The sequence below is a fragment of the Arvicola amphibius genome, chromosome 7 (assembly GCF_903992535.2).
Source record: "Arvicola amphibius chromosome 7, mArvAmp1.2, whole genome shotgun sequence".
NCBI classification, from domain to species: Eukaryota; Metazoa; Chordata; class Mammalia; order Rodentia; family Cricetidae; genus Arvicola; species Arvicola amphibius.
This window is the reverse complement of record NC_052053.1, coordinates 54692640-54703510: the sequence shown is the minus strand read 5'-3', so window position 1 is coordinate 54703510 and position 10871 is coordinate 54692640. Positions and strand designations below refer to the sequence as shown.

The 10871-nt window shown below is 41.3% G+C and overlaps 1 protein-coding gene across 1 annotated transcript; it reads right to left on the bottom strand.

Moving 5' to 3' along the window:
- Nucleotides 1-3157: 3157 nt before the first annotated feature.
- LOC119819397 (olfactory receptor 1J4-like) lies at nucleotides 3158-4096 on the bottom strand. Its single transcript, XM_038337590.1, has one exon. The coding sequence runs from the start codon at nucleotides 4094-4096 to the stop codon at nucleotides 3158-3160; it is 939 nt and encodes a 312-aa protein (XP_038193518.1).
- Nucleotides 4097-10871: the final 6775 nt, after the last annotated feature.

The following is a 10871-nucleotide window of genomic DNA, read 5'->3' as shown; positions in this document are numbered from 1 at the left end:
AGAGTAAAAATGGCAACTCTACCAAAGATAATCTATAGATTCAATGGAATCCCAATCAAGGTCCCATCAAAATTCTTCACAGACCTTGAGAGGAAAATAATCAACTTTATATGGAAAAACAAGAAACCCAGGATAGCCAAAAAAATCTTATTCAATAAAGGTACTTCTGGAGGCATTACCATCCCTGACTTCAAACTCTATTACAGAGCTACAGTATTGAAAACAGCTTGGTATTGGCATAAAAACAGAAAAATTGACCAATGGAATCGTATAGAGGACCCGGATCTTAAACCACAAACCTATGAACACCTGATTTTTGATAAAGGAGCCAAAAGTACACAATGGAAGAAAGAGGGCATCTTCAACAAATGGTGCTGGCATAACTGGATGTCAACCTGTAGAAGAATGAAAGTAGATCCATATCTATCACCATGCACAAAACTCAAGTCCAAATGGATTAAAGACCTCAATATCAATCTAAACACACTGAACCTGTTAGAGGAGAAAGTAGGAAGTACTCTACAACAAATGGGCACAGGGAACCGTTTCCTACACATAACCCCAGCTGCACAGACATTAAGGGCAACATTGAATAAATGGGACCTCCTGAAGCTGAGAAGCTTCTGTAAAGCAAAGGACATTGTCACTAAGACACAAAGGAAGCCTACTGACTGGGAAAAGATCTTCACCAACCCTGCAACTGACAAAGGTCTGATCTCTAAAATATATAAGGAACTCAAGAGACTAGACTTTAAAATGCTAATTAACCCAATTAAAAAATGGGGCGCTGAACTGAACAGAGAATTCTCAACAGAAGTTCAAATGGCCAAAAGACACTTAAGGTCATGCTCAACCTCCCTAGCTATCAGGGAAATGCAAATCAAAACAACTTTGAGATATCATCTTACACCTGTCAGATTGGCTAAAATCCAAAACACCAATAATAACCTTTGCTGGAGAGGTTGTGGGGTAAGGGGTACACTCATCCATTGCTAGTGGGAATGCACACTTGTGCAACCACTTTGGAAAGCAGTGTGGCGGTTTCTCAGGAAATTCGGGATCAACCTACCCCAGGACCCAGCAATTCCACTATTGGGAATCTACCCAAGAGATGCCCAATCATACTCCAAAAGCATCTGTTCAATTATGTTCATAGCAGCATTATTTGTAATAGCCAGATCCTGGAAACAACCTAGATGCCCTCCAGTGGAAGAATGGATGAAGAAACTGTGGAATATATACATGCTAGAATACTACTCAGCGGTAAAAAACAATGACATCTTGAATTTTGCATGCAAATGGATGGAAATAGAAAACACTATTCTGAGTGAGGTAACCCAGACCCAAAAAGATGAACATGGGATGTACTCACTCATAATCGGTTTCTAGCCATAATTAAAGGACATCGAGCCTATAATTCGGGATCCTTGAGAAGATAATAAGAAGGTGAACCCCCCCAAAAAATATAGTAATCCTCCTGGATATTGGAAGTAGACACGATTGCCAGGCAAAAATTGGGAACTTGAGGGTGGGGCGAGACTGGGCCAAGGGAAGATGGGGAGAGACAAGCATGAAGGGGAGAATGGGGGGAGCTTGGAGGAATGGGATGCTTGGGATACAGGAAGGGTGGATATGGGAGCAGGGATGCATATATCTTAATTTAGGGAGCCACCTGAGGGTTGTCAAGAGACTTGACCCTAGAGCGGTTCCCAGGGTTCCAGGGAGACGCCCCCAGTTAGTTCCTTGAGCAGCTGAGGAGAGGGAGCCTGAAAATGCCAGTTTTTATAACCATACTGATGAATTTCTTGCATATCACCATAGAACCTCCACCTGGCGATAGATGAAGAAAATGACTGAGCCCCACACTGGAGCACTGGACTGAGCTCCCAAGGTCCTGATGAGGAGCAGAAGGAGAGAGAACATGAGAAAGAAAGTCAGGACCGTGAGGGGTGCGTTCACCCATGGAGACGGTGGGACAGAACTAACGGGAGATCACCAACTCCAGTTGGATTGGGACTGATGGAACATGAGACCAAACCAGACTCTCTGAATGTGGCCGATGGTGGAGGCTGACAGAGAAGCCAAGGACAAAGGCACTGATCTTTGACTCTTCTGCATGGACAGGCGCTGTGGGAGCCTTCTCAGCTTGGTTGATCACCTTCCTGGACCTGGGGGGAGTTGGGAGGACCTTGGTCTTAACATAGAGTAGGAAACCCTGATGGCTCCTTGGCCTTGAGAGGGAGGGAGGGGAGGTATGGGTGGAGGGAAGGGGAGGGAAGGGGGAGAAGGAGGGGAGGGAAGGGGGAGGAGGAGCGGAGGGAGGGGGGAGGAGGAGGGAAGGAGATGGAAATTTTTAAATATAAAAAAAAATAAACCATGAGAAAAAAAAAGAAAAGAAAAAAAAGGAAATAGAAAAATATAAATCTGAAAGTATGACAGTTGCATTAAATTGAATTATATAGAATGTAAAGTGTATAAAGTTTATGTAAAGTGTATAAACAGAAATTTTTGATTTTGCACTATTTAAATGGATACATCACACATGTAAGAATGTTGAAAAGTAAAATTACTGGTTAAAAAAATACAAAATATTCACTGACACATAAGAAGTAGGCATCCTTATGCTACTATGAGAAGTAGAGATGACAAGACAGAGGCTATCCGTAAAGATTAAATAAATTATCATCTAATTATAAATGCATTTACTGAATAGTAAGTGTTTGCAGAATATTCCAATTTTCATAGTGTAGCCATTCCCACGATGTCTGATTTCAAGCTAGTACAGTTGGGAAGAAATGTATACAAACAGCATGAAGTCTGTATAACCCTGTTTCAGGATACCATATTATGTGTGTCAGTCCACCAGAAATAGATCTTAATGCTAAATTATATAGAATGACGAGCAATCAGAGATTAATGATAAAGAAGATCAAACCTTGATCCAGTTGGCATCTTGAGAACACTGTGCAGGACTAGGGATATAACCTTCCATTAGTGAGTCCCTGGGAACAACCCCAGAACTGCATCAAACAACCAACAAAAACAGAAAATCCTGCACACAACAATGTAATGCATATTATATTAAACACAGAATTATCGAACACACAATATTTTTAGGAAATATACCTCAAAGTGTTCATAATAAGTATAATGGGTGTCACTTAAAGGACTTGGCCCTAGTAACAAATATTTCTAGAGCCTGTTTTATATCTCTGTTTCTCAGGCTGTAGATGAAAGGGTTCAGCAAGGGTGTGACTACTGTGTAAATTACAGAAGCAGCTATGTCTTTGTCACTGGCATTCTGAAATGAAGAGAAAAAGTAAACACCTGCAAGTGTCCCATAGTATAAGGATACCACAAAGAGATGGGAGCCACAGATAGAGAGGGTTTTAAAGAATTTCTTTGTTGAAGGGTCCCTCAGGACAGTGCTCCCTATGTGAATATAAGAGCCCAGGATGCTACTCAGAGGCAGGATGAAAAGTAATCCCCCCTCAGTGAAGATAACTAGCTTATTGAGAGAAATGTCTGAATAACTCAACCTCAGAAGGGCAGTGAGATCACAGAAGAAGTTGGGGATGGTATTATTGAAACAGAAGGACAATCGGAGCAAGAGGAGGTTATGCAGCAGGGCATGGGCACAACAGAACAACCAGGACCCAGCAACTAAGCAAACACAAACTTCCTTCCTCATGACAGTGATGTAGTGCAGTGGATGACAGATGGCCACATACCTGTCATAGGCCATCACTGCAAGAAGGAAATTATCCAGACAGCCAAAGAGAACAAAAAAATACATCTGAGAGATGCATCCACTGTAGGAGATGGAATGTTGCTGAGCTTGAATATTCATCAGCATTTGGGGAACTGTAATGGATGAAAGGAAGATGTCAGAGAAGGCCAAGTGGCTGAGGAAGAAGTACATGGGGGTGTGGAGGAGAGAGTCCACCCTGATGAGCAGGATGATGAGCAGGTTCCCCAGCACTGTGGTCAGGTACATAGCAAGGAACAGGGTGAAGAAGACACACTGCTTCTCTGGTCTGATGGGGAGCCTCAGGAGGAGGAACTTGGTCACACTGCTCTGCTTCTCTCTCCCCATGCTGCTCTTGCCTCTATTGGGAGTTAGAAAAAGAATAAAACAGCAGTAAATAATGGCCTTTATATTATTACAATGATATTTTATATGTGATTCTTCTTTGCTTTAGATGCAAGTAATTATTCTGCATGTGCATTTGCAGAATTTTTCACAGGTTAGTTTTTATTTACTCTAAAAAGTAACTTATTTTGGCAGTACCCAATTGATATTGAATGTCACTTCCTTATTTGGACTATAATAGGAAGAACCCTCGTATTCATATTCTATCATCTGCTTCACAGCTTATCATTTGTGTGTGTTATCTCATCTAGATTTATATTATATAGGTTTGTTGCTTATTTTGAAATAGAAATTTATTCCTGTTTTCTTTTTCAACTGTTTATTTACGAATATTCATTGTAACATAGTGATTTCATAAAGATATTTTCATTTAAGTATGCCATGTGTCATGTTCACCTTCATACGCCCCCATGTCCACCACTAGTCTCTCTTCCACTCATCTGAATTTCAGCTATGCTTCTGCTGATTTTTTTCTAATTTTTGGTGCATAAATAATGAATAAATATCTCCTATTCTAACTCCAATGATACATAACACCGCATTAATAAAAAGTCTTTCCAAATAAACTAAGGTTACTAGCACTTTGCTTAATCCATATTTACTTAAAACCCTTTTAAGTAACCCCATCACTTATTCGTGAACAAATAGCCAGGTCTCTGTGTAGGACTTTGTGTCTTCATATCAAGCAGATTCTTTCAAATTACCTGTCACCGAAAGTATTCATCTGGTTTCCAAGCCAAAATTAATTTAGTACCAGATACTCAATGATCTCAATGTTTTTCACACACGTTTTCCAATGCAGTCCTTTCCATGTCCTAACATTGAAGTTTGATAGTGAAGAAATAAAGTCAGAGCATGTAAGTGTGCAACAAGTGTACCAGGTGAGATCACAATGAATGATTGATGGGCAGAAACCCTGCTCTTAATCAGTCCTAACAAAAGCAAAAACCCAGGATAGCCAAACAATCCTATACAATAAAGAAACTCTGGAGACATCACCATCCCTGACTTCAAACTCTACTACAGAGCTACAGTACTGAAAATAGCCTGGCACTGTCATAAAAACAGACAGGAGAACCAATGGAACCAAAATGAAGACTTGGATATCAATCCACACACTCATGAACACCTGATTTTTAACAAAGAAGCAAAAAAATATAAAAAGGAAAAAAGAAAGCATATTTAACAAATGGTGCTGGCATAACTGGATAACAACATGTATAAAATGAAAATAGATCCATATCTATCACCATGCACAAAACTCAAGTCCAAATAGATCAAAAGCCTCAGCATAAAACTAACAACACTGAACCTCATAGAAGACAAAGTGGGAAGTACACTTGAATGCACTGGCACAGGAGACCACTTCCTAATTATAACCCAGTAACACAGAAACTGAGAGAAACAACAAATGGGACCTCCTGAAACTGAGAAGCTTCTGTAAAGCAAAGGACATGGTAAACAAGTCAAAACAACAGCTTACAGAATGGGAAAAGATCTTCATCAACCCCTCATCAGACAGAGGACTGATCTCCAAAATATACAAAGAACTCAAGAAAATGATCATCAAAAGAACAAATAACCCATTAAAAACGGGGTACAGACCTAAATAGAGAGCTCTCAACAAAGGAATCTAAAATGGCTGAAAGACACTTAAGAAAATGCTCCACAGCATGAAGAACTGTATTAAAGGGTTGAAGCACTGGTGAGAGCCACTGATTTAGTGGGAAAATGAACTTGTCACCAAACCTGGGGGCCTGAGTTCGATCCCTGAAATCCATGTGGTGGAAGGAGAGCACCAACTCCAAGTTGTCCTCTGACCTGTACACCCACTCCGTGGCATGTGTACATTCGCACACATATACACACAAAGAGAAAGAGATACATGGGGGAGAGAAACAGAGATAAACAAATAAATTGAACTTGACCATGGAGTCAGATGTTGTGAGAGCTTACACATCTTAGACAGGGCATTGCAGCAAGTTGTCCTAGAGGTACTTGCACCTTCACCAGGGAATGGCCTCCAAGGAAGATGGTGACCAGATGTCAATGCAGAGACCTGGCTGCCCACTGGCAGGTTCTGTATCACCTTGGGAAGCAAAAGGAAGTCCACCCAGAAACACTGAAACCCTACTATGGGTAAGAATTTGTAGGAAGGAACTTTGAGGAACGAGAGCAAGTCTGAATGAGGCAGTCTTTTCCATTTTCTACATGCTCTTTCCATACTTAATAGTGAACTAATGAACCTCCACCACCCAAACACTGGATTTGGGGAAATACAATAGTAATTTATTTTTATTGGCCATCATATGCCAAACATATTACTGAATAGTTTATATACACTGGCTTGCTTATTCTTCAGAATATTTCTGTAAAGTTGGTCTGGTTACTATCCGTGAATAATGAGGAATCTGTATCTGAGAGAGTTGAACTCACTCACTAAAGCCACAAATAATGTATAGAGGCCATATTAAGGATTGCACCCAGTTATGGCTTACTGATACTGAACTCTTACCAGTTACATTAGAGCTGTGTGGTAATGAATTACATGTGAGCCTGACTGCCCAATACAGTCACAGTGGTTGCGAGACCAGCAAGGACATACTGGACTTCTCAGGAACCAACCGGATCCTCTAGAACACACGGATAAAACAGACATGTACGGTAAATGTGCATATACATGAGACACTTGAGTTGTTGATTCGTGATTTCTTATCAGTTATAGTTTCTCTGAGAAAGGAATGGCATTCAAAGAGTCATAATAACAAAATACATAACTAATGTACAAGATTTTCCACACAACACATGATTAACTCTCACAGTCTTAGCTGTTTTAGAATCAACTCAACACATTCAACAATACACAAAAACCACATCTCAAGAGAATAAGCTTAATATAAACATACACATGAGCACACATGCACATACACACACAGAGACCCACAAAACTACCAAAACTCAAAGCAAACAACACATCCAACAATAATAAAAATAATATCTCATAGGAATACACACACATGATCACTTGTAAACATATACACACAACAACAACAACCAAAACATAAACACATAAAAATCACATCTCAGAGGAATAAGCTCATACTCTGAATATAGACCACACACACACACACACACACGCACGCACACAAGACAACCAAAGTGCAAGTGCAAATACATCATTTAAAAGCCATACAAAAGTATAATAACTACATAGGTATGCCTCTTCTCTTCAGTAAACAAACAATACACACTGTGCACACATGCATCACACTCAGAATACCAGTCCCAGTTCTCACTGAACCATGCCTAACATACATGAAGGTATTCAGTCAGTGAAACTCTAAGCCCCTTTCACTCATAGATATAGCAGTAAACATCACCTGTAGATAATTCAAATGCCCCCCCCACACACACAAGCAACTACTTAAAATGTCTTCAGATTGCTGAATATATATTGTCTTCTTCAAACCTTCAGTATCCTCTATGTAAATGTTTCTGAACATACATAAAAACAAAGGAGTCAACAGAATGAGAGCATGGCAAATATTTTAGATCAAATGGACTGATTTGGAGATCCTAAACACATACAAATAACCTACTCTGTGGGCCTGATTTAGATTTGTGTGTGCTGGGCCTAGTGGGATAAAAACTAGTTGAAGCTAGTCAATTACATGTCATACATATGCACACACACATGCAAGACATGAGTAAATCTCACAAAGAGTTGATATACCTACATTTTACAAGCAATAATATGCCACTCGGCTTATAAATATACATACATATATATATATATATGTATTATATATATGTATATATATATAATATGTAGAGTACATATGTAAGACACATAGATAGACACTGAGACACACCTTGCTCATTAAGCTCCCACTGAACTCTACCAGCCCTAGATTTGCTCAGGCACCTGATAACCCACCTCTCTGAGTCCTTAGATTTCCATTAAGGACATCAAGAACTAAAGGATAACTGGACATTCTATGTTATGCCAGTACCTCCTGAACTTTCTCTGTCTATCCTTAAGCTCCAGATAAATAAGCAAGAAGATACCATAAGACTCAGGGAGAGTCCCAGAGCTCCTGGTAAAGAAAAAAATCAAGTGAAATAATTAATTTTAATTCTTGTTGGTCCTTAGGGAGGAACCAGCACAGAGGAGTTGAGCAGACACTGAGCTGCTTACTCAAGAATTACCTTAGCACAAGTCCTCAGTGTCAAGGACACTATACTAGTCATGGTCCCACCACTATTACAAAATGCCTGAGAAAACAAACTTACGGAGTCCAAAACTATTTTATGCCAGCTGGGGAAGTTTTAGCCCGTGATCTGCTGTCTCCATTGCTCAGTGGTGAAACAGTCCATCATGGAGAGTGCCTGGAAGAGAAAGAGCTGCTCACACCATTAACAGGAAGCCCAAGGTCCACTGAGGCCCACTCCCCAGTGACCCAGACAACCTCCCTATAGACCCCATTTCTTAAAGTTTCCCTCACCTAAAATTTATCCCTTTAATGTCTTTCACTTGTCTTATTCACTGGTGTAAAGAGATTCCTCTTCTATGGGTATAGAAAAATACAAGTCAATAAATTCTGGGTTTTTTATTAAAAATTTCCACCTCCTCCCCGCCTCCCATTTACCTCCCTCCCTCTTCCACTCCCTCTCCCTCTCCTGTCCAGAGAGCAGTAAGGGTTCCCTGCCCTGTGGGAAGTCCAAGTTCCTCCCCCCTCGATCCAGGTCTTGGAAGGTGAGCATCCAAACAGGCCAAGCCCCCCAAAGCCAGTATGTGTAGTAGGGTCCAAATGCCGTGTCATTGTCCTTGGCTTCTCAGCAGCCCTCATTGTCTGCCATATTCAGGGAGACTGGTTATATCTCATGCTTTTTCAGTCCCAGTCCAGCTGGGCTTGGTAAGCTCCGAATGGATCAGCCCCACCATCTCAGTGGGTGGGAGCACTCTTCGCAGTCCAGACTTCCTTGCTCATGTTTGTAAACCAAAGAAAGCTAAGGTTCAGGCATCTAAGAATTGTTGATCAAGCTCTCCCATGAAGATCCCACCAGAATGATCCTGTAGCTTTAGGGATTCTTACTAGCTGGTCTGTAACAGCTCTTGTCATAGGATTACAAGGCCATCCCCATGTCAGTGAAGCACCAAAAATGGATTTGACACCTAGCCTGGTGTCTTTACATAGTCTCCCATTATCGGGAAAATAGGAAGCTATCATATTATAAGTGGCCCATATTTTTAGCTAAAGGCAATTTAATTTTCAGAACCAAAAATGCTGGCGTGATTGCACAGATTTTCTGAGTTACAGATAAGACAGTCCTAAGTGGGACATTTATACCTGTAAGTGCTCACTTTAAAAGAAATCATAGAGGAGCCAATGAGATGGCTCAGGGATTACAAGCTATCTACTCTGGTGACCTGAACTCAATCTCCAAACCTACATGATGGAAGGAAATAACTCACTCCTGAAACTTGTCATCTGACCTACAAACACACACATACAGAGGCAGGGACAGAGAAGGGGCAAAGAGAGAATAAATGATGTAATAGATTAAACAGATTGTGCTGGATATGTGGTACAGCCGTTAAGAGTACTGGTTATTCCCTCTGCTACAGCCTGGGAGACATATCACAGCCACTCCCTGACTGGCTACACTTTCCAGTCTTCCGGCTGGGGCTAGTCTCACTGGCTACTGCCTCCATCTTCCAACCCCACCCAGCTTGCACCCAGAAAAACCGTCCCTTCTTCCTCCCCTCTTCAGGTTCATAACATCTCCAGCTCAGCCAGATCAGGGCGCTGGGACTACATAGGAGTGCAACCGGTGGGCAGGAGCTTCTTTGTTTCATTAGCCTGCCTGCGGAAAGATAGGCCCTCTCCGGAACCACCTGGCCAGCAAAGACACTGAATATTAAGACCAGAAGACACATCTTGGAGGACCAGAAGACACATCTGGGAGAAAAGAAACCAGATACTAGCACCAGAAGACTCATCTGGGAGCAAAGACACCAGAACTTAAAACCGGAAGACACATCTGTGAGGAGTCCCTCAGCTACCAGGAATCCCTGATTCAGTGCTGTGGAGGCTCATCTGGACGGCCTTCCCTAGTGTATTCAAGTGTCCTGACCCTGGACCAAGGCCACCTAACCAGCGTGGGGAGAGGCTTCCCTCCAGGCAGGTCTGAGGAGCCCAGCAAGGGAGTGCAGGCTCCTTCAGACTGTGCTGCAAGGAATAGCTCCTGCTCTGGCACTGAGGAGATCCAACTAGATTCAGTCAGAGCAAGGATTGAAACAAGTCACCAAGTCTCTCCTAGCTCCATTTGAAGGAAGAGATGGGCAGGTGACAATTCAAGAACTCCTCTAATAACCCGAAAGGCAACATGACATCACCAGAATCCACTCATCTCGAAACAACAAGAATTGAACACCCTACTCCAGAAGAAATAGAAGAAATTGACCTTAAACAGTACTTTATGAAAATAATAGAGGACCTTAAACAGGAGGTTAAAAACTGCCATAAAGAAATGGAGATGACAAACAAAAAAGTAGACGAAATAAATCTCTCAAAGATACCCAAGAAAAATAAGAAAAACAAGAAAAAGCAATCAAACAGGTAAAGGAAACAGTACAAGACCTGAAAAATGATATGGAGGTAATGAGGAAAACACAATCCGAGGGAAGACTGGAAATGGAAATTCTGAGTAAACG